General features: G+C 38.5%; 1 protein-coding gene across 1 annotated transcript in view; it reads left to right on the top strand.

The window, feature by feature from the left end:
• The window catches only part of chrna4b (cholinergic receptor, nicotinic, alpha 4b), an 81,600-nt gene that overhangs the window by 35,196 nt on the left and 20,529 nt on the right, over positions 1-25,875 (top strand). The window contains exons 2-4 of the mRNA XM_057857519.1: positions 2,830-2,981; positions 13,488-13,532; positions 13,623-13,732. Of these exons, the coding sequence (XP_057713502.1) occupies positions 2,830-2,981; positions 13,488-13,532; positions 13,623-13,732 (307 nt within the window). The remainder of the gene's footprint in view (positions 1-2,829; positions 2,982-13,487; positions 13,533-13,622; positions 13,733-25,875) is intronic.

Raw genomic sequence — 25,875 nt, 5'->3', positions numbered from 1 at the left:
TTGAAGATGAGACGTGGTTGGGTCTTTCAGCATGACAATGATCTCAAACACACAGCCAGGGCAACAAAGGAGTGGCTTCGTAAGAAGCATTTCAAGGTCCTGGAGTGGCCTAGCCAGTCTCCAGACATCAACCCCATAGAAAATCTGTGGAGGGAGTTGAAAGTCCATGTTGCCCAATGATAGCCCCAAAACATCACTGCTCTAGGAGAGATCTGCATGGAGGAATGGGCCAAAATACCAGCAACAGTGTGTGAAAAGCTTTCGAAGAGTTACAGAAAACGTTTGGCCTCCGTTATTGCCAAAGTATTGAGATGAACTGTTGGTAATGACCAAATACTTATTTTCCATCATGACTTGCAAATAAATTCTTTAAAAAGCAAACAATGTGATTTTCTGGTTGTTTTTTTTCCACATTCTGTCTCTCATGGTTGAGGTTTACCCATGCTGACAATTACAGGCCTCTCTAATATTTTCATGTGGGAGAACTTGCACAATTAGTGGTTGACTAAATACTTATTTGTCCCACTGTATATATATGTTTCGTCACATATTGTCACGTATCTCATTTATTAATATACTAGCACCAGGTTCTATTTTTAAGGGTTTATTATAATGACCATTCAGCAAATATTTTTTCGTAATATATTTCTTCAAGCAAATACGAGAACTAGCTGCAGCTGAGCAAGTTTTTTTTTGTTTGTTTTTTTTTTTTTTTTACTTTGGGGATTTTTATGTTTTTGTAAACCAGGGCTGTTGGTGGATCCCAGGTCTTCCAATGTGGGAAGAGCATTGTTGTTCACACATACTTGTTGCACATAGGACATGTCTATTTATTAGAGTATGCTCGGACTCAGTCACCGTAGACAGTGCAGCGTGCCTTCTTCACAAATTTTGCAGAGAAGGCACCAACTACAAAACAAATTAGGACTTGGCACCAAAAATGTCAAGTTTGAGTTTCAAGTTTGGCACGAGCTCAAATACCGACTCGACATGTGCAGAGTCACAGGCGGCGCTCATATTGAACATTTATGAAGATCTGCCATAGAACCAACAAATATTTGTACTTTTCTTTGTAAAGTTAATCAATAAAACGTATGACCTTCAACAGTTCAGTTCAGTTTATTCACACATCGTATCATGGTACACACAGGAACATGGTCATATATACAAGCAGTTCATCTGACAAGATGCATGAAAGGGACACTCCGAATAAGCTATTTAAAGCTTTTAGTAGGGGCCCACTCAAACAGCACACACAAACACACACCCATACACATACATACAGTTAACAATGGAAAATTTTAACATTCTGATTACATCGGATTTGACATGTGATACCGTAGTAGTGTTATTCAAAAACTCAGCATATTAAGTAAACATAGCAAGGAGGTGAGGTTTCAGTTTTTTCTTAAAAATGAAGATGGAGTGTGACATTTTCAGTGTTTCGTCCAGTTCATTCCAGATCCGTGGTCCTCTGCATACAATGCCAAAGCTTGTAGACTTTAGACTTCTGCTTTTTCCAGTGATGTGATTTTTTTCTTCTGGTAGTATATGTGTGCTGAGGAGTACTGATTGGGATGAGATCACTTAATTTATGGTTTAGTTTATGGATGACCTGATACATTATGCAAGCATTTGGAAAGTAGTTGTGTTCTTTTAGCCTCAGAATGTGGTGGTGGTGAAATATTAATTTAGTTGGAGCATTGAACCCAGACCATGTTATGGCACGTATAACTTTTTTCTGTAGGGTTTCAAGCTTTTTTAGATAGGTTGGAAATGTGTTGCACCATATGATATTACAATATTGTAAATGTGGTTCAAATAAAGATTTATACAGGGTTAGAAGTGCAGATAGTGGGATATAATGTCGCAGTTTAAAAAACAGAGCAGCATATTTCGACAGTTTATATGTGAGCTCATCAATATGTTTTTTAAAATTAAGGTACTCATCAATATGGACTCCATATTAACAACATAAAGTGTATTTAGTTTCATTAAAGTGTATTTAGTTTCATTAAGATCCATCAAGTAGTTTCCAAGATATGGGCATTTAGAATGGGGTCAACCATTTTGGAACACCCTGTATTTTTTTTTTTTTTTAATAAAGGATTTATAAGCAATTCAAATGTAATCATTATGTTTTAAACATGTTACTGTCCCACCAAATTATTTTTAAACAAGAAGAAAGTAGAAAAATGCTTGTCTTTATTGAATGCTTCATTGAGTGAGTCCACTCAAATCCTCTCACTTACACGCAATGAGTTGCCACAGCAACTGTGTAACGAGTTAAACGATGATTGACGCATGTGGCAAGATCAAACTTAACCGTCTGTCAATCATGGTTAACTTTAACAAGCAACTTCAGTGCACTGCCTGACCAAAAAGCGAAAGTGAGCGACTATGCGATCGGATCGGGATAGCGCTATAAAATCCTGCATTAATTTGTTTATTTATTTATTTTGATTGAAAAAAAATCTGCGAAGTAGCGAGGGATCACTGAACACCAGAACTTTTTTTAACCAGATTCTTGATCTCACTCCAAATCAATCAAAGTTTTCATCTTCAATATTACTTTTGAATAACTCCGCCAACTCTGGCTGTAGATAACAAGCTTATAGCCCAATGGTGAAGAAAAATATATAAGTCGCACCTGAGCATATGTCACAGGCCCAGCCAAACTATGAAAAAAATGTACGACATATGGTCTGTAAAAGATGGTAAATATAAATAAGTATGCACAGGAATGTGAACGTGTCGATGGGTGGGGGAAAAAATGTCAAAATGCATGATTAGAGTCAACATTTTGTAATTTCTTTTAATCGTTTCTAGTGTGTTGTTATGCTGGACCCCGAGCTCATGCTGAGGAGAAGCTGCTCCAGGATCTGTTCGTGCGTTATAACAAGCTCTCAAGACCAGTGGAAAACTCGTCAGACACAGTGCTGGTCCACTTTGGTCTTTCCATAGCTCAGCTTATAGATGTGGTAAGTAAAATTCTCACTACCTTAAGTCCAAGTGCTCTGTAAAAAATGTCCGTAGAATTAACAGGGGAATACTGTGAATTCATGACATTAAAACAGTGTAAATGGGAAAAATGTTTTTCATTGTCAAACTTACAGTTATATTCTGCAAAATACAGAACCAAGCACAACTGTTAATTCAAGGGTATTTTTATGTAAAAATAACTATACTTGTTTGTTTAATGTACAGTGTACTGTAAAGTAAACGCAAAATAAACATAATAAAATAAGCAATACAATACAGTAAAATTTACAATGTAAAGGTGCTGAAAATATGTTTTTTTTGGCGTAGATTTTTCCAATAGGCTTTCCAAAAGAAAAATAGAAACAAATCAATGTATTAGATTCAATAAATTACCGTAATTTCCCGACTAAAAGGCGCACCCGTGTATAACGCGCACCCCAAATTTACTTGTAAAATCTAGGGAAAATTATTGTACCCGTGTATAACGCGCACCCTAATTTTAGCACCAATAAATAGAAGGATAAAAGAAAACAGAGCTCGTGTACAGATACAGAAATGTCATTTTACTGACTGGTGAAACACAGCACAAGCATAGCACATTGGTAGTTCAAAACATTACCATAAACTGACAATATTTACGGTAATAATATGATTTGACAACTTCTCCAATTTACCAGAATCTAAGAGAAAACAAAACAGATGTGACTTTTCTTTTAAAGGCTGCTGTATATCTTGCTGGTTTCATCATGATGAATAAATGTTTCTTCCATGGATTGATACGGTAAAATGAAAGTGAGAACGTAAGTCAGAAATCCGAGAGAGCTCATCGCTGTCGACACTGTGACATATTGGTATTCTATGTTATGTTGTTCTATGTTGTGGCACTGGTGGATCCATGCTGCTTTATTGTCATATCTATGTTGTGATTGTCTATGAGCCAGAAGGCTGCTGAGGCTAGACAAAAGAGCGCCGCATTATCGCCGGACTGTCGCCATTTAAGTTCATTGACAGCAAGAAATAAAACGTTGAACACGGCACTCAAAGTATTCTAGTTTTTTTCAAGACAAGATAAAACTGACACGACAGTAACAATAGGAGCTATTGTTATTTGGGTTTGAGTTTCCCGAGGGACAGATATAGTTGACGTACACAGGAAGTCTGTGTTGTTACGTTTGTTATGGTCCGATTTGCGGAGCTGCAATAAACATTGACTCAAATGAGTTCAAGAAACTAAATTCTGTGCTTTATGAAGAGTGAAAAAAGCAGAATTTAACACAGATGAAATCATTCGGCCGATCAGAGGGAAGTATTGCCGAAACAAAATGGTGACGTCAGGTACCGTAATGGTCGGCAACGGATCGCCGCATACGTTTCTTCAACACAACGTGGCCGTATCAATAAAAAAAAAAAATCGGTTTATATATATATTAGGGCTGTCAAACGATTAACATTTTTAATCGAGTTAATTACAGCTTAAAAATTAATTAATCGTAATTAATCGCAATTAATCGCAATTCAAACCATCTATAAAATATGCCATATTTTTTCTGTAAATTATATATATATTCTGTAAAATAAATTGTTGGAATGGAAAGATAAGACACAAGATGGATATATACATTCAAAATACGGTACATAAGGACTGTAGTGGGCATTTCACTCTACTGTCATTTAAATCTGTCTATGCTGTCCTCACTCCCGAGCGTCTACTTTTTCCAAAGCTAGACAGCTAGTGAACGACGCCTTAATATTCAGACTTCTTCCTTTTTCATCTGATTTATTAATGAAATAGCCTCAAACCTTTGTCCTCTTTAGACCATCGTAAAACTACAAAAAAAAAAAGTACACAAGCATTGCATTAGCAACAACGTTAGCTTAGCACGCTATACAGGTTCCCTAAACATAAACAAAAAGCGTCTCATACAAAAAATATAACATTTCACTTACTAACATAATATGTACATTCTTTACAACAACCATACTTACGGACAAATCTTGTCCAAGGATCATATAAGCACAACATTACAACGTAGATGTCAACCTGAGACGTCGTGCAGCCATATTGAACTGGCAAGAAAACAATAAACCATGTCGCAAAGCGACCACAAGAGTTTGCTGTTAGACAGCACAAAAAGCCTTGCTGTAAAACTTACCAAAAGGCAGAATACTGTCTGAGCGGGACATGTGCGTTAATTGCGTCAAATATTTTAACGTGATTAATTAAAAAAATTAATTACTGCGCGTTAACGCGATAATATTGACAGCCCTATTATATTTTTTTTTTTTTCTGTCTCCATCCATGTACCCGTTTATAATGCGAACCATGATTTTACAAGTTGATTTTGGGGTTCTGTCTCCATCCATGTACCCGTTTATAATGCGAACCATGATTTTACAAGTTGATTTTGGGGAAAAAAAGTGCGCGTTACATTCGGGGAAATTACGGTATATAATATATATATGTTTCTGTCTCCATCATGTACCCGTTTATAATGCGCACCATGATTTTACAAGTTGATTTTGGGGGGGAAAAGTGTGCGGTATATATGGCAGAAATGCATGACGGTAAGTTGAGGCAACCACCACGACTGTGAGTGGTGGCTGTCCATGTTATATGATGTGTGCCGTCTCATTCAAGTGCGGCGATCCTTGGGGTTGACCAGTGTGGAAGGCACAGCGCAGCATGAATAAAGTAAAAGCGAATTGTGTGATATTCTTCCACACATCGCTTCATACATAAACTTAGCAAAGCAATGATATTTCGAAACCGAGCAAATATCTAATTTCTTTTTTTAGATTTACAGCAAATTGCAATTTTTCAATGAAATAAATGAGATTTGATGTAAAATAAACATAAAAAATTCTTAAATTTTATTGAGCTATTTTGTTTTAAAAGCAGCACGTTCATGCTGATTTAGCAGCAAAAAGCTGTTGCATATACTGGTTAAAAATGTTTTTTTTTTTTTACTGATTTTAACTGTAAAATGTACAGATTTTTCTGTAGTGGTATTTACAGTTGAACTGTATTTTTTACGGAACTTCTCTGGCAACCACAGCTGCCAGTTTTTTTTCCATAAAATTTACGGGATTTTTTTTTTTTTTTTACACTGTGTCCACTGTTAAGGGGTATTCTGTAGGTTTCTCAAATCTCCCAAATTCAAATCATGGCGGAAAAAAAAAATGAAGAAAAAAAAAACACTTGCAATTCACGTTGCTTCTTTCCGGTCTATTATAAATCTAGTTTTAACAGCTCGAAACGTTAATTTAAAACCCAGTTTTAGAGGTCAGCTATCTCAACATTTTCTCATATGTCCCTATTAAATATTTGTATTTTTATGCCCCTCAAGAGAATTAAATGCAAACACATCAAGTGTACTTTTACATAAACTCCTACGGAGGGTTTCTGTTGACTCGGGGAAAACCTAAAGTTTGACACCAGGAACATACAAAGTTTCTCACAGGAAGCTCACAGATTGAAAATACAAAGCCTTCATGACCATGAGTGTTGTTTTTACTCACAATTAGAGACAGCAACCTCATGCCTGAGCGTGCGAGTCAGCTCTTGGCAAAGTTGCCTCCTCCTATAGAATCTGTCAGAGAGAAGCTTGGAGAAACGTTGCAGAGTTGCAATTTTTAAATATTATACTGTATATAAATTTTCTTTCTCCACCTCAGTGTTACAATAAAGTGTGAGTGCCTTTTTACATGTCTTATGTATTATTTAGGGCTGTCAAACGATTACAATTTTTTATCGAGTTAATCACAGCTTTAAAATTAATTAATCGTAACTAATCGCAATTCAAACCATCTAATACATATGCAATATTTTTCTGTAAATTATTATTGGAATGGAAAGATAAGACACAAGACAGATATATCTATTCAACATACTATACATAAGTACTGTATTTGTTTATTATAACAATAAATCAACAAGATGGCATTAACATTATTAACATTCTCTTAAAGCGGGCTATGGATAGGAAGACCTGTAATTCTTAAAAGAGAAATGTTAGTACAAGTTATAGAAATTTTATATTAAAACCCCTCTTTATGTTTTGGTTTTATGAAAATTTGTAAAACTTTCAATCAAAAAATAAACTAGTAGCTCACCATTGTTGATGTCAATAATTACACAATGGTGTTGAAACCCATAAAATCAGTCGCACCCAAGCGCCAGCAGAGGGCGACAAAACACCAAAAAACACACGTAACAAGTCCACATGACACTGTGCTGTCATTTTAATCTGTTTGAGCGGGGCATGTGCGTTAAATGCGTTAAATATTTTAACGTGATTACCGTAATTTCCCGAATATAAGGCGCACCCGTGTATAATGCGCACCCCAAATTTACTTGTAAAATCTAGGGAACATTATTGTACCCGTTTATAACGCGCACCCTAATTTTAGCACCAATAAATAGAAGAATACAAGAAAACAGAGCTCGTGTACAGATACAGAAATGTCATTTTACTGACTGGTGAAACACAGCACAAGCATAGCACATTGTTAGTTCAAAACATTACCATAAACTGACAATATTTACGGTAAAAATATAATTTGACAACTTCTCCAACTTACCAGAATCTAGAGAAAACAAAACAGATGTGACTTTTCTTTTAAAGGCTGCTGTATAACTTGCTTGTTTCATCATGATGAATAAATGTTTCTTCCATGGATTGATGCGGTAAAATGAAAGTGAGAATGTACGTTAGAAATCCGTGACAGCTCATCGCTTTCAACGCGACAGTAACAATAGGAACTATTGTTATTTGGGTTTGAGTTTCCCGAGGGACAGATATAGTTGACGGACACAGGAAGTCTGTTTGCTTACGTTTGTTATGGTCCGAGTTGCAGAGCTGCAATAAACGTTGACTCAAATGAGTTCAAGAAACTAAATTCTGTGCTTTATGAAGAGTGAAAAAAGCTGAATTTCACACAGACGAAATCATTCAGCCGATTAGAGTGAAGTATTGCCGAAACAAAATGGTGACGTCACGTACCGTAATGGTCGGCAACGGGTCGCCGCATACGTTTCTTCAACACAACATGGCGGTGTCAGTAAAAAAAAAATCAGTTCATATATATACAGTGCCTTGCAAAAGTATTCGGCCCCCTTGAATCTTGCAACCTTTCGCCATATTTCAGGCTTCAAACATAAAGATATGAAATTTTATTTTTTTGTCAAGAATCAACAACAAGTGGGACATAATCGCGAAGTGGAACCACATTTATTGGATAACTTAAACTTTTTTAACAAATAAAAAACTGAAAAGTGGGGCCTGCAATATTATTCGGCCCCTTTACTTTCAGTGCAGCAAACTCACTCCAGAAGTTCAGTGAGGATCTCTGAATGATCCAATGTTGTCCTAAATGACCGATGATGATAAATAGAATCCACCGGTGTGTAATCAAGTCTCCGTATAAATGCACCTGCTCTGTGATAGTCTCAGGGTTCTGTTTAAAGTGCAGAGAGCATTATGAAAACCAAGGAACACCCCAGGCAGGTCCGAGATACTGTTGTGGAGAAGTTTAAAGCCGGATTTGGATACAAAAAGATTTCCCAAGCTTTAAACATCTCAAGGAACACTGTGCAAGCCATCATATTGAAATGGAAGGAGCATCAGACCACTGCAAATCACCAAGACCCGGCCATCCTTCCAAACTTTCTTCTCAAACAAGGAGAAAACTGATCAGAGATGCAGCCAAGAGGCCCATGATCACTCTGGATGAACTGCAGAGATCTACAGCTGAGGTGGGAGAGTCTGTCCATAGGACAACAATCAGTCGTACACTGCACAAATCTGGCCTTTATGGAAGAGTGGCAAGAAGAAAGCCATTTCTCAAAGATATCCATAAAAAGTCTCGTTTAAAGTTTGCTACAAGCCACCTGGGAGACACACCAAACATGTGGAAGAAGGTGCTCTGGTCAGATGAAACCAAAATTGAACTTTTTGGCCACAATGCAAAACGATATGTTTGGCGTAAAAGCAACACAGCTCATCACCCTGAACACACCATCCCCACTGTCAAACATGGTGGTGGCAGCATCTTGGTTCGGGCCTGCTTTTCTTCAGCAGGGACAGGGAAGATGGTTAAAATTGACGGGAAGATGGATGCAGCCAAATACAGGAACATTCTGGAAGAAAACCTGTTGGTACCTGCACAAGACCTGAGACTGGGACGGAGATTTATCTTCCAACAGGACAATGATCCAAAACATAAAGCCAAATCTACAATGGAATGGTTCAAAAATAAACGTATCCAGGTGTTAGAATGGCCAAGTCAAAGTCCAGACCTGAATCCAATCGAGAATCTGTGGAAAGAGCTGAAGACTGCTGTTCACAAACACTCTCCATCCAACCTCACTGAGCTCGAGCTGTTTTGCAAGGAAGAATGGGCAAGAACGTCAGTCTCTCGATGTGCAAAACTGATAGAAACATACCCCAAGCCACTTGCAGCTGTAATTGGAGCAAAAGGTGGCGCTACAAAGTATTAACGCAAGGGGGCCGAATAATATTGCACGCCCCACTTTTCAGTTTTTTATTTGTTAAAAAAGTTGAAATTATCCAATAAATTTTGTTCCACTTCACGATTGTGTCCCACTTGTTGTTGATTCTTGACAAAAAATTTAAATTTTATATCTTTATGTTTGAAGCCTGAAATGTGGCGAAAGGTTGCAAGGTTCAAGGGGGCCGAATACTTTTGCAAGGCACTGTATGTAATATATATATATATATATATTTCTGTCTCCATCCATGTACCCGTCTATAATGCGCACCATGATTTTACAAGTTGATTTTGGGGAAAAAAAGTGCGCGTTATATTCGGGAAATTACGGTAATTAAAAAAAAAAAAAATTTAACGCCCATTAACGCGATAAATTTGACAGCCCTAGTATTAATTACTGTGTGAAGGTATAAATACAAAGACTAGGGGTGTGACACAATATCGAAATGGTGATGTATCGTGATATTTTGTATCCCAAAAGGTTATCGATATGCTCCTGCAAGAATCGAGATATTATTTTAAAAAGGTGTCAGTGTCTCCAAAAAATTTTGTTAAAAAAGGAACCAACAAGTTGCTACCAAAATCTCCCGCCATAATAGTGTCTCAGTTCACTCTAAAGGCCCAAGTACACCGCATGCGTGATCATTGCGGTTCCGGTCCGGTTCAGTGTTGCCTGCGTGCCACGCAGTCCGTCAAAAACAGGCAAATCATACCGGCTGCTGCACGGCTGCGGTCCGCGAACCTCGTCCCCCCCGTGAACTCTCGCGTGATCGCGCGCGATAATGTGCCATTTAAAACAACGAAAAACACACGGAGTCTATACTCATCAGAGAAGCAGAGAGTGAGCACATATTTTCTTTGCATATTGATATTTTAGTTAATCTGGAATTAAGAGACAGACATGACTGCATCATGATGAGATCAGGACAGAAAAACACACATAATAGGACACCTTGCAGCTTCCTTTTTTATATTGTCCTTATAGAAAGGATCTGCTGCATCATAAATGATTTTGTGGATTTCCACCTCCATGATGAAGCGCTCATCATCCATCTTCGCTCGTGTTTAAACCGTGATTAGGCACCTGGGCTGTTACGTCCAGGCCCAGCTCCGCCCATTTTGTCGGATGCGTGTCCGGCAAAAATAGAAAATAGCCTATATCATCCGGCGGGCATGCGGCACGCCGGAGTTGGTCCGCAGTCAATCCGGAGCACTGACGCGGCCGGTATACGTTGAACAATAGGATATAATGGGAACGGATTGGCTCCGGCGCTATTTTTTACCGGAGTCGGACCGGAAACGCAACGATCACACATGCGGTGTACTTGGGCCTTAAGGCTGCCTTGACGGTGCTCGACACCCAATCCATTTAGAATGGGAACGTTGGTTCATTTGAAACCAGAGCATTCAGTCATTCTGTCAGATTTTTAGGGCATTTATAGGTCACTTGCTGTTCATTTTAGGGCATTTCCAGGTCATTTCCTGTTGAGTTTGAGTCACTGCTTATTCATTTGGGTGATTCCCAGGTCTGTAACACAAAATGAACAGGAAGTGACCCATAAAATACCCCAAAATCAACAGGAAGTAACTGAAAATCAAATGGTAAATGACCTTCAAGCAGTAATGTTAAGTAATTTCATAACATGCCAAATAGGGTCACAATTAAAGTAATTAAACATTGTCCAACAAATAAAGCATGAAAAAAATAATTTATATGTTGTATATTTGACAAAATAATCGCGTTTCCGAAGTTCGAGCCTGAAAGGGGACGAACCTGGAAGTGATAGGTCACACCGGGAACAGCGATGGTAGCTCCATACATACGGCCGCCATACAAAGCCCTTCAAAAAATGATTCAAACAGCAATATAAGCGATAGATTAAGCGCAAGGGAGGAGATCAAAGTTGTTGAAAAGTTGGAGGAAGAAGAGAAGCTTGGAATTTTATGTTGGACCTAACATGTATTAGCCAGATGCTAATCAGGATGCAAACAATGTGCCTAGACTACCTGATATGGAATGGATACAAGACCCATCGAGATTACAAGATTGATAAGATATAGGCTGTTATTATTTTCATGATTTGAAGATGCAGGCATTTGCACATCATTTTATGTTTTTGTCTATCTGATGACATTGTTAAAAAAAAAAAAAAATCCGACTTCACGTTCTTTTTGACAGATACGGCAGCTCTCGTGCATATAAAATAATAATTTAAAAACGTTGGGGGGAAAGAAGGAGATGAGTCGGTGATGGCTTTCTCCACTTTATTTTGGCAACAATAGGAAAACAAAATAATAGCGGACTGCCGCCACATTGGACCGCGAAGTTTTGCTTCTCGCTGATCTCCTCCTCGCCTCCTACTACTCCAGCGTCTCTTATAAGGATCGTGCATAGTGTCTTGTTATGAGCTTTTTTTTTTACAAATGTATCGAACACACGACGTGCTGACAACTTTGTTTCTTTATTAACACATGGAGCTAACAGTAAGAACACAGCTCTGCACAGCTCTCGGCAGGAATTGGCGTCTAATGGCGTGAGGAAATGTAGTTTTTTCACACAAGCGAACAGATTACAAAGCACCACTTCAGTGTTGTCCCGAGACTACATTTCCCATGATTCACTGCGTGACTTGAGCCGCTCGCTGATTCGCTGCGAGATTGACTCAATGCCAGCACGCTAAATTGTCAGCTGTCAGCGGCTCTCGCGAAACACAAACTAGAAGGCTATCAAGCGATCACCGTGAAAGAAACGCCGAACCATACAAATGCAATGCAATGCTTGAAGCATGAAGGTGGAAATACATAATACAAATACAAATAAATGTGCACAAACTCACCGGCGGTGTGTGTCTCTTACTGCAACGTGACCGTGAATTTCCGCGACGCTGACCCGCTTGAATTCACATCCACACCCCTTTCCCGATTGACAGTGGATTAACCCTTTCGGACAAGATCGTAGATGACGCACAATTTAAACACGCTTAACCTATCGAACGCAACAACAACTACGATCGGGGATTGCCACGAGTTAACTTTCGGCTAACGTCGCTAGCTTATACTGTTCATTCCACAACAGTTGGCTGCTCTGCTTTGACAAAGTCATCAGTCATCTATCCAAAAATCACACTTACTTTTTGGCAAATCCTTGATCGTAAGCAGACCGGTTAAGGAAGCAGGCATCTTCGAAGTGTTTGCAGCAGAGAACACTACTCGATGATGGCGTGAAATTCATTCGCTTCGTGCGAACGAAAGATGTCCATTTACGTGCCCTGCTATCCTTTGGCCACTCATCCAACTTTTTGTTTGAGTAAGAACAAAACATCGCCACACACCGCCGTGGCATCTTACCGAGAAGCAATGCAACAAACAATACTGTTCTATGGCGGACTTCCCTCGCACTTCGAGGTGTGACGTAATTTCCGAAGATTGCCGAAGAAAAGCATTTTCGTTGTCAAGGGCGTTGCTATGGCTTAAACAAAGAATCTGGAAGGGTTGCGTTAAAAAATTAATGAAAATATGCTTATAACTGTTTAGCCATTGATATTATTCAAAAACATGGTTGGCCAGCCTTACTTCACATTACAGCTTTAAATGGCCTAAAATTACCTCATTGCCTGGCATTGGCTGCTACTGATGGCCATAGACGTTCAATCCGTTTGAAGTGGGAGGGATGGCAGCGAATGAACGAATGTTCATTCGCTGCCACCCTCCCAGTTCAAATGGATTGGACGTCTACTAGTGATAAAACTCATTCCAATTCACAGCAGAAGCTTGTTTTCTGTTTATTAGTTTTTTTTAGAATATCCTAGAATGATTTCCTGACCAATGTACCGATCATTATCGTGAGCTTTGTATCGCAAACCGTATCATATCGTGAGGTACCAAGAGGTTCCCACTCCTAACCAATACCAATGTTTTTAAGCAAATTTACATGGTACTGATATTAACATCCATATGATAACCCAAAATAATGTATTTTGTTTCCACCAAACAAGGATGAGAAGAACCAGATGATGACCACAAACGTCTGGGTCAAGCAAGTATGTAAATGATGCGAAGCAAATCGTTACACCGAGTTAAATATGGGGCAGCAGTATTGTAACCACTATATGATGAATGCCTTCTTCCAGGAATGGAATGATTACAAGCTGCGCTGGAACCCAGAGGAGTACGAGAATGTCACCTCCATCCGCATTCCCTCGGAGATCATCTGGAGGCCGGACATCGTGCTTTACAACAAGTGAGGTTCTCCTATATTTGCATACTGTACATTTACATTTGAATAAATTTCATAGAAAGGAGTTTTTGGACTGTGCTGGTGGGAGAAGGATTCAGTATAACAAGAATCATTTTTAATTTGTTTGGCAGATTAAGAGCATCATTAAAATGAATTTATGTTTGTGTAAATGTTTATGATGCGTGTTCGTAGTGGGGAGTATGCACATTCAAATTAACTCCTTTATTGGGTTGTTCGATCAACAAAGTAAAATCATTGGTTCAGTAGATTCTTGTGTATCTGCTAGGGCTGTCAAAATTATCGCGTTAACGGGCGGTAATTAATTTTTTTAATTAATCACGTTACAAAAATTGAAGCAATTAACACACACGCCCCGCTCAAACAGATTAAAATGACAGCAGAGTGTAATGTCTGCTTTTTACTTGTTTTTTGGTATTTGGCGCTTGGGTCCAACTGATTTTATGGCTTTTAGCACCATGAGTAAGCATGGTGTAATTATTGACATCAACAATGGTGAGCTATTAGTTTATTTTTTGATTGAAAAAAGACAAACTCCTAGTTTTTTATATCTTTATATCTTCGCAAATACAACCAGGAACTGAAAAATGCTAGACAGTCATATTTTTCAGAGATCATTAGTAGAAACACCAACAATACTCGCACACTATTTTCTGTTGTTGACAAACTGACAAACCCACAAGCATCAATACCTCAGGAATTGGCATCTGAGGTGTCCTGTAATAATTTCGCAGCATTCTTTACACACAAAGTACTAAAGATTAGACAGACTGTGTGCAACTCCAGATTAACAAATGTTACACTAAATGCCTCCCAAAATGTCCCCCACATCAATCTTAGACAGTTTAGCCTCTTGGACTATGCCACTTTAACAGAAATTGTGTCAAAATTAAAGCCCACAACATGCTGCCTTGACATCCTTCCTTCGAACTTTTTCAAAACTGTTTTTCATTGCATAGCCCCAGATATACTTCAGATTATAAATACTTCTCTCCAAACAGGAGAGTTTCCTCAGACTTTAAAAACTGCAGTGATAAAACCTCTCCAAAAAAACCTAATCTAGATGCCTCAACCATTAGTAATTACAGGCCAATATCAAATCTGACATTCCTGGGGAAAATTATCGAAAGGGTTGTGTTGTGTTCGAACAGATCCAGACTTTTATGATGCAAAACAATCTTTTTAACTCATTTCAGTCTGGATTTCGGCCACAACACAGCACCGAGACCGTGCTTATCAAAGTCCTAAATGATATTCGTCGGAATACCGATGCAGGCAAATCGTCTGTTCTGCTACTATTGGATCTCAGCACCGCATTTGACACGGTTGATCACAACATACTACTCAGCAGATTGAAACAGTGGGTAGGGCTTACTGACACTATTCTTCAGTGGTTCACATCCTATTTACATGATAGGGATTTCTTAGTGTCAATCGGAAACTATCAGTCAGAACGAACAAAATTCACGTGTGGAGTCCCTCAAGGGTCAATTCTTGGACCACTCTTATTTAACATCTATATGCTTCCGTTAGCTCAGATAATGGAACAGTATGACATCTCCTATCACTCCTATGCAGATGACACACAACTGTACATTTCTGTGTCCCCACATGATAATAGTCCCTTAGTCTCCCTGTGTAAATGCATTCATCAAATCAATGAATGGATGTGCCAGAATTTTCTCCAGTTAAATGTGGAGAAGACAGAAGTGATCATTTTTGGGCCAAAAAAGGAAAGGTCAAAGATAAGCAGCCAACTTAGCACAAAGTACTGTATGTTGAATGTATATGTATATGTCCGTCTTGTGTCTTATCTTTCCAATCCAACAATAATTTACAGAAAAATATGGCATATTTATAGATGGTTTGAACTGCGATTAATAACGATTAATCAATTTTTAAGCTGTAATTAACTCGATTAAAATTTTTTATCGTTTGACAGCCCTAGTATCTGCACTTCACTTGAGTACAAAGATAAAGTGGTACTTTTTTACTTTTACTTCATTAGATTTTACAGCACGTATCTGAACTTTTTATTCCATTACTTTTCAAATTGTCGCCTGTAAATTCAAATTGTTACCTTTGTTTTCTTTTTTTTTCTCATTGTTAATTGAAGCCCAGTGCAACTATACCGTAATTGAGCACTAGAGGCAGCAGCACGAGTACAAGCAAGATTAGGCAGGTGAACAAAATATTTACCAATAAAAACCAACAGTGAGAGGAGCGCGTCTTGTGCAGTAGATGGCGGATACACATGATAGTTGCTTGCAATATGCCGTTAAGCTAAGTTTTGGAGTTTCTGAGCTTCTTAAGCTTCTGTTCACAGTGAAGTCAATTTTATTGCTTGTTTTTTCCAGTCAATGAATTTTCTAGATCTTTAATTGAATATTGACCCAGATATCTAAGCTCTCCCACTTAGATATCATGGAGGGGTTTGAAATGTTCACCGTGGATGCATGTCCACTGTGATCATTTAAAAAGAAAATCCAGAAATCACAATTTATGATTTTTCAACGATTTATTTATGTGATACAGCTGCAAATAAGTATTTGAACACCTGAGAAAACGAATGTTAATATTTGGTACAGTAGCCTTTGTTTGCAATTACAAAGGTCGAACGTTTCCTGTAGTTTTTCCACCAAGTTTGCAACCACTGCAGGAGGGATTTTGGCTCACCCATCAGTCAGGTTTCTGGGCTTTCGCTGAGAAACACGGAGTTTAGGCTTCCTCCAAAGGTTTTCTATTGGGTTTAGGTCTGGAAACCAGCCAGGCCATGCTAGAACCTTGATATGCGTCTTACGGAGCCACTCCTTGGTTTTCCTGGCTGTGTGCTTCGGGTCATTGTCATATTGGAAGGAGGTTGTTCCCCAAAATCTCACAATGCAGGGCCCCAGTCAGCTTCTATTTTATACAGTGCACTCATCCTGTCCCATGCGCAGAAAAACAACCCCAAAGCATGATACTACCATCTAGAGGTGTGCAAAATTTCCGACTCTTAGATTATTCGCGATTTGGCCGTGGAAGATTCGAGAACGATTCACAAACATCCAAATTCCGATTATTGAAATATGGCAAGTAAAGCGGAAGTACAACACACTCAGCGCGCCGCGCGGTCAATGAGGAACGGAGCGAGAGTAGCTAAACATCATGCTTGTCATTAACCGGCCCCTCGGGTAATGCCAATGCTCAACTCACGGCTGTAGCTCAACTCATGCCACGAGATAAAAAAACACAACAACATACCTGACTGCTGCCGAAAAGCTGCTACAAAGTACATCCACATAAAGTTACGGCAGATATCATTTATATAGGACTAGATGCCATATAGATTCGGTAGCGTTAGCAGCACACCTACAAAAAGCTAGATGCGGGCGTTAGTAAACGGCCGCCATCTTAAAGCAGTACACTTCCCTGTAAGGCTGTTGTAGCGAACCTTCCAAGCAAACCTAATTAACTTTTTATCTAAAATACTCCTACATCGGTAAAATATTGACTTGAATCTATCTTTTAAAATAGTTTTAAAACTTTCACATGTCGAAAGTAGACAAGAGGGAAATTATGGAATAATGGGAGCAATTTTAACAACTTTAACGGTTGATTCACAACATTAAATTAATTGAATGTGGTTTAAAGCTGCTGATACAGAATGGGGACTGGAGATTTTTTATTTACTGTTATTTTTGTATATTTGTTTACTGCTATATGTTAACTGGATACTGAAATAGTAGTTTGGTTTAGCCTGAGAGTATTTTTGAACAATTTTGGAACTAATGTACAAAACATTTAAAAAAATAAAATAAAAAATAAAAAAAATAAAAAGAGGAGGGGGGTGCCTCAATAATCGTTTTATAATCAAATCGGAGCCTCTGAATCGTAATCGTAATCGAATCGTTAGGTGCCCAAAGATTCCCAGCTCCACTACCATCCCCATGCTTCACGGTAGGGATGGTGTTCTTGGGATAGTACTCATCATTCTTCTTCCTTCAAACGTGGTTAGTGGAATTATGACCAAAAAGTTCTATTTAACTCTCATCTGACCACAAAACTTGCTCCCATGACACCTCTGCATTATCCAAATGATCATAGGCAAACTTAAGATGGGCCTTGACATGTGCTGGTTTAAGCAGGGCAACCTTCCGTGCCATGCATGATTTCAAACCATGATGTCTAGTGTATTACACAATAACCTTGGAAACGTTGGTCCCAGCTCCTTTCATGTGCTGGTTTAAGCAGGGCAACCTTCCGTGCCATGCATGATTTCAAACCATGATGTCTAGTGTATTACACAGTAGGCCTGAACGATATTGGAAAAAACTATTGTTGCGATTTTTTTGAGGTGTGCAATATATTGCGATATAATATTGCGATATTAAAAAAAATATATACATATATATCTTTTTTTAAAGAAATTTTCACTAGATGACTTGAATAGCTGTTTGGAAATACTTTGCATGACACACCGTGACCACAGTGTATTCATACAATACCGTTTCATTTGTGAATGATTAAAATTGCTGTATGAAGGGATCCAGGAAGCCATGTCTGCACAAAATAGATAATTTATTGAACACAATATTTGACACTTCAACAGCAGCAAATACATTAAATGACAAATAAAAGAGCAGATGCATTAGTCCCCTAAGTTTTTGACAAAATATAACAATAAATAAAAACTTCTGTAAAATAACAACAAAGTGTGTAAACATATTTGAACAAAAATATTAAATATGACAAATAAGAGTTGTTCACAAACTATAACAATAAATAAAAACCTCAGTAAAACAACAATAAAGTTGTCAACATATTTGAACTTAAATATTAAATCTGTCAAATAAAAGTGCAAGTGCATTAGTCCCCTGAGTTGTTTACACAAAATATAACAATATAAAACTGCAAAACAGCAACAAAGTTGTAAAAATATTTAAACAAAAATATTAAGTATCAAAACTTTATGTGCAGCTGTACTATATATAGTTATTTGAAAAATACGATTTACAATTAATTTAAATATAAAAGAAACAAACTCGATTGAACTTGTAAATAATTGAACTGAATAACTGCAAATAACTGTGATGAATAACAGAACCATTTTAACTCCCAAATGTCCTGCCTTTCTGATAGCTGTCACACGAATAAAAATAAGAAAAGACATTCCTGCAGCTGTGTTATGTATTTGTCTGCATATCGTCCACCTTCCTTGCTCAGCAATTCTCAACTGGGTCTCATAGGTTTTTGGCCAAGACTACTAGTTTATCCACCATTGCAGGCTTGAAACTAGAACGTTGGCACGTAACAATGTTCCCACCTGTACAAAAAAGACTGTGATGGGAAGCTCGTAGCAGGAATGCATAAATACCTGCGTTTTAAATGGTCCCACATGTTCAATGGATTACTTCTTGTTGAGGCAACCACGGTGAGGCACTGTCGACAGGGCTGTTTTTTGTTTCTTATATTCTTGTCGATAGCCAAAATACTTCCAAAACTCCTTTTGGAGACAGTCTTCCCTAGCTTGCTTGCAACGTGTTGCTTGCTTGCTTTCACTTTGAAAACGGCCCCTCCTCCCTCCGCTCTGCTGTCCGGCCCCTCCTCCCTCCACTCCGTTGTAGCAGGGGAGGGGGAGGAGCCGATGACTGCGAGCTGGAGGGAATGAGAGGCTGTGCGCTCTCCTTCCCGCTCCTTCCTCAAAACAAACGTTTGTGGATTAAAAAAAATGAAATGAAAAAACTATCGCACGTCCTTGCGATGGGACTATTGCGCATGCGCACATCGCGATGGCGATGTTTAAACGATATATCGTTCAGGCCTATTACACAGTAACCTTGGAAACGTTGGTCCCAGCTCCTTTCAGGTCATTGACCAACTCCTTTCGTGTAGTTCTAGGCTGATTCCTCACCTTTCTTAGGATCAGTGGTACCCCACGAGGTGATATCTTACATGGGGCTCCACTCCAATTGAGATTGACCGTCATGTTTAGCTTCTTCCATTTTCTAATGATTGCTCCAACAGTGGACCTTTTTTCACGAAGCTCCTTGGCAATTCCTCCGTAGCCCTTTCCAGCCTTGTGGAAGTGAACAATTTTGTCTCTGGTTTCTTTGGACAGCTCTTTTGTCTTGGCCATGTTACAAGTTTGAGTCTGACTGATTGTATGGGGTGGACAGGTGTCTTTATGCAGCTATCGACCTCAAACAGGTGCATCTGATACAGGATAAAACATGGGAGTGGAGGTGTACTTTTAATCGGTGGACTAATAGGTCTTTCAGGGTCAGAATTCTTGCTGATAAACAGGTGTTGAAATACTTACAGTATTTGCAGCTGTATCACTGTATTTTGGATTTTTCTGACAGATTATCTCTCTCACAGTGGACATGCACCTAAGATTTAAAAATCAGACTTCCCCATCATTTCTAAGTGGGCGAACTTGCAAAATAGCAAGGTGTTCAAATACTTATTGTCTTCACTGTACATTATATATACTGTATATATGCATCTGGATAAAATGCTTCAACTTTTTACTTATTAAAGGACATGTATGTATTTATCTACCTGTATCTATACTTTTACTTAAGTAACAAAAAATAGTGAGTACTTCATCTACCACTGAGTAAAATTAATAATGTTACCTACTTATCTCTGGAGAAATCATGGCCTTTACGGGCCCCGAATAGAGTTGTTGTTGTTGTTGTTGCTTTTAAGTTTAATTAAGGTAAAATTATTATAATAACATTAAAGTTCATATAAAGAATGGTAGATTGTAAAATTGTTTGTAGATGGCTGAATAATTACATATAAAAGATATGATTCTTAGGCCACGTTTCCACGACAACGATCTGCTGTTTCCTCTTTCGTCCTTGTTAAATAACAGCATAGCAAAGAATGTTCTTCTCTGCTTTAAATAAGTTTCTGCAATTAGAATAGTGAATAGTGGACTAGATTCTTGAATAATGTTGAACACATTTAGGCTGTATGTAAGTTTGCTAGTTGAAGACAGGTGTTCACACAATGTTGGCCTGTCTGCGTGCAATGATGTCATCAGAATCTTCACCCCCTTCAGTGACAAATATATTTTAGCATTGTCACCGCCTACTGTTCCGGAAAATGGAAGTCAGTTGTCACCCAAACTCAATGTTGCGTTGTCAACTGTTTAGACTGTGACGACAGGGGGTGCGTTTTCAAGATTTTCACTCTGGAAGGTGTTTTCAAATTTTGTTTTTCAGCCCCCAAAACGCAATAGGGCTCTCTGGAAAAGTTTTTGTGTTGTCACCTACAGTATGTTGCCGTTGTGATGTAAACAGTCCTTTAGTTTTTCATAGGATTTTTAGATTAACTGCCTCTCTAAACTTCCAGTACTTCTTGGTGCTTCCTAACCAAAGCCAAGAGTGCCACAAAACATATAAAAGCTTAATTCTATGTTTTGCCTCACTTCCTGTTTATAAGCCACAAAAATGCATACAGTAATTTTCGTACTATAAGGCGCACCTGACTATAAGCCGCCACCCACCAAAATTGACACAAAAATGGCATTTGTTCATAAATAAGGTGCATTGGACTACAGTCCCTGACAAAAGTCTTGTCGCTTATCCATTTTGTAGAAATTGCTAATAACCTGACTTTTAATTATTCAACTGGTTTCAGAAATGGCTCATATGAAAGCTAAGACCCTCCAAAATTATGTTGAATGTACAAAATTATATTTGTTCCACTGAAAAAAGATTTAACATTTAATGAAAACAAAGGTCAAATTTTGGCAAGACAAAGTTTTGTCGCCTACAGAAAGTAGTGTGAAAATTGAACAAAAAATGTACTTCAAATACAAAAATATGTTACATAACATAAGCGAATTAAGTAGTGGTGCTGTGAGATCCAAATTTAATATTTTGTATGACTTCCATGGGCTTCGGCAAGTATTCATACAATTTATTGATGAAGTCATCAGGAACATCAAAGAAAGCAGTCTTGCATGCCTCCTAGAGTTCATCAACATTCTTGGGTTTCGTCTTCCATGCTTCCTCTTTAATCTTACCCCAGACATGCTCAATGATGTTCATGTCTTGTGACTGGGCTGGCCAGTTTTGGAGAATCGTGATCTTCTTTGCCTTGAGGAACTTTGAGGTAGAGATTAAAGTATGCGATGGACCACCATCCTGCTGCAGAATTTGTCCCTTTTTATGGTTAGGAATTTAAGAGGCAGCTAAGATTTGTTCATATTTCAGACTATTTATGATGCCTTCCAACCCGCAGATCTCTTGCACACGCCCACACTGGATATAACCCCCAGACCATGATTTTGGTAATTATGTAACCACCAAACCTCACTGTTTTCTGAGTGAATCTCGGATCCATGCAGGCTCCAGTAGGGCTCCTGCAATATTTGTGGCGACTGTGGTGTAATTCAATGGAAGATTCATCTGAAAAATCCACCTTTTGCCACTTTTGCAGCGTCCATCCTTTTGACAGGCTGTGGGCCTTGGCAAATGCCACACGGTTTTTTAATTGTCTGCACCCTGAGAGATAAATAGTCTGAAATATCAACAAATCTTAGCTGCCTCTTACATTCCTTACTTCAATCTCTACCTCAAAATTTTCTCAAGGCAAAGAAGATCAAGATCCTCCAGGACTGGCCAGCCCAGTCACCAGACACGAACATCATTGAGCATGTTTGGGGTAGGATGAAAGAAGAAGCATGGAAGACGAAACCCAAGAATGTTGATGAACTCTGGGAAGCATGCAAGACTGCTTTCTTTGATGTTCCTGACGACTTCATCAATAAATTGTAGGAATCCTTGCCGAAGCCCATGGAAGTCATACAAAATATTAAATTAGGATCTCACAGCACCACTACTTAATTCACTTATGTTATGTAGCATATTTTTGTATTTGAAGTACATTTTCTGTTCAATTTTCACACTACTTTCCGTAGGCGACAAAACTTTTGTCTTGCCAAAATTTGACCTTTATGTCTTCATTAAATGATAAATCTTTTTTCAGTGAAACAAATATATTTTTGTACATTCAACATCATTTGGGAGGGTCTTAACTTTCATATGAGCCATTTCTGAAACCAATTGAATAATTAAAAGTCAGGTTATTAGCAATTGTTTCTCCAAAACAGATAAGCGACAATACTTTTGTCAGGGACTGTATATGTATATACTTTATTATAGGATGTTTACACCAAAAGATATTAACAGGTAACGCTTTATTTGACAGCGGTGTCATAAGACTGTCATAAGACCGAATAAACCACCATTTGGCCATCACTGCTTTCTTGAGGGAGACAGTCAACCTCTTCTGCCACCTGCTGTCAACACTGTTGTCATCCAACATCCCTCCTAGCATGCAATGCAGCGCTACGAATGTTAATAATCAAAATACATGTTCTGTGCAAATTATTTCTTCAGTTACTGTTGCGGTTGTTTCATCCATTGCTAGTTATGGTATTTGGCATTACTTTATTTAATAGTGACGCCATAAGACTGTCATAAGAACATCATAATTATGACATAACATTGTCATGAGCATTAATAAATGCTAATGACAGATATCATTTTGTGTCATCCGGTAAATTACATCACTTTTGAATGGATGTAAAAGATGTGAGCTGGACATAAATGGAGTTAGTGACATAATTTGCCACAAGATAATTAATGACATCTGTCATATGCATTCATTAATGCCCATGATGGTGTCATGTCGTAATTATGATGGTCTTATGACAGTCTTATGACGCCGCTGTCAAATAAAGTGTTACCTATTAACCCAGTGCTTCTCAATTATTTTCTATTACGCCCCCCCTAAGAAAGACATAAATGTTTCGCGCCCCCCCAAACTCTCTGCCGCCACTATAAAATTTTTTGTCCATAAAAATACTATTATAAGTACGCCTCTGCCTAACATTGTGTCATTTTTTTCTATTAAAGAAAAAAAAACATAGATCAACTTATAATAAAGTATAACTTCATTAACATTGTTTTGTTTGTAACAGAAAAGACTTAACGTGCATCAATTTGCCTGAATTAAAAAAAAAAAAAAAGTCACGTCCAAACTGTAAAAATACACTCGAGGTACATTTTTGACAATTTGATACTGAAAAATAAAATGTAATAAAATCAGTAAATAATCACAAATTCAAATAGATTATCTTGCAATAATCTTATCTTAATAATTATCTTAATAATCTTGCAACCTTTCGCCACATTTCAGGCTTCAAACATAAAGATATGAAATTTAATTTTTTTGTCAAGAATCAACAACAAGTGGGACACAATCGTGAAGTGGAACAACATTTATTGGATAATTTAAACTTTTTTAACAAATAAAAAACTGAAAACTGGGGCGTGCAATATTATTCGGCCCCTTTACTTTCAGTGCAGCAAACTCACTCCAGAAGTTCAGAGCATTATGAAAACCAAGGAACACACCAGGCAGGTCCGAGATACTGTTGTGGAGAAGTTTAAAGCCGGATTTGGATACAAAAAGATTTCCCAAGCTTTAAACATCTCAAGGAGCACTGTGCAAGCCATCATATTGAAATGGAAGGATCATCAGACCACTGCAAATCTACCAAGACCCGGCCGTCCTTCCAAACTTTCTTCTCAAACAAGGAGAAAACTGATCAGAGATGCAGCCAAGAGGCCCATGATCACTCTGGATGAACTGCAGAGATCTATAGCTGAGGTGGGAGAGTCTGTCCATAGGACAACAATCAGTCGTACACTGCACAAATCTGGCCTTTATGGAAAAGTGGCAAGAAGAAAGCCATTTCTCAAAGATATCCATAAAAAGTCTCGTTTAAAGTTTGCCACAAGCCACCTGGGAGACACACCAAACATGATGAAGAAGGTGCTCTGGTCAGATGAAACCAAAATTGAACTTTTTGGCCACAATGCAAAACGATATGTTTGGCGTAAAAGCAACACAGCTCATCACCCTGAACACACCATCCCCACTGTCAAACATGGTGGTGGCAGCATCATGATTTGGGCCTGCTTTTCTTCAGCAGGGACAGGGAAGATGGTTAAAATTGACGGGAAGATGGATGCAGCCAAATACAGGAACATTCTGGAAGAAAACCTGTTGGTATCTGCACAAGACCTGAGACTGGGACGGAGATTTATCAACAGGACAATGATCCAAAACACAAAGCCAAATCTACAATAGAATGGTTCAAAAATAAACGTATCCAGGTGTTAGAATGGCCAAGTCAAAGTCCAGACCTGAATCCAATCGAGAATCTGTGGAAAGAACTGAAGACTGCTGTTCACAAACACTCTCCATCCAACCTCACTGAGCTCGAGCTGTTTTGCAAGGAAGAATGGGCAAGAATGTCAGTCTCTCGATGTGCAAAACTGATAGAAACATAGCCCAAGCGACTTGCAGCTGTAACTGGAGCAAAAGGTGGCGCTACAAAGTATTAACGCAAGGGGGCCGAATAATATTGCACGCCCCACTTTTCAGTTTTTTATTTGTTAAAAAAGTTTAAATTATCCAATAAATTTTGTTCCACTTCACGATTGTGTCCCACTTGTTGTTGATTCTTGACAACAAATTAAAATTTTATATCTTTATGTTTGAAGCCTGAAATGTGGCGAAAGATTGCAAGGTTCAAGGGGGCCGAATACTTTTGCAAGGCACTGTATAACACTGACAAAGCGGGACGATTGTTAGCAATATTCGGCACGTTTTCGCCAAAAAACAATCACGCGCCTTATCAATGAGATTGGGGTCTAATGTCTTTAACTGGCGTCTCAATTGATTTGGCCACCGGCTGTCCGCTATAGTCATTTTTAGACACAGAAACAGTGGTCTTTCCTCATCTCCCACTGTATTAAAAGTCAAAGCCAAAAGGCAAACGGCCCGAAAAAAGCACATTCTCGGCGGCCGAGGGAGAACCGTAGGTAATGGCAGTCATCGTGACGATCCCAAGCCGAAAATAGCACTTCTCGGGCGGACACGTGTGAACCGGAGAAGACAGTGGGTCGCTGCGTGAGTCTGACCGGAAAACGGCTTTCGAAAACGGCGCACAGCTCTTCATATCTCTTTTCTGTGTGCTCTGCTCTTGCTTAGTTCAAAAATAATGTGTGCACTCTAAAAATGAGAGCGCCACTGCCACCCACCGAGTGGATGTGCAA

The sequence above is a fragment of the Corythoichthys intestinalis genome, chromosome 2, assembly GCF_030265065.1.
Source record: "Corythoichthys intestinalis isolate RoL2023-P3 chromosome 2, ASM3026506v1, whole genome shotgun sequence".
Classification (NCBI taxonomy): domain Eukaryota; kingdom Metazoa; phylum Chordata; class Actinopteri; order Syngnathiformes; family Syngnathidae; genus Corythoichthys; species Corythoichthys intestinalis.
The sequence above is the reverse complement of the archived record's forward strand: the minus strand, read 5'-3'. Positions and strand labels throughout refer to the sequence as shown.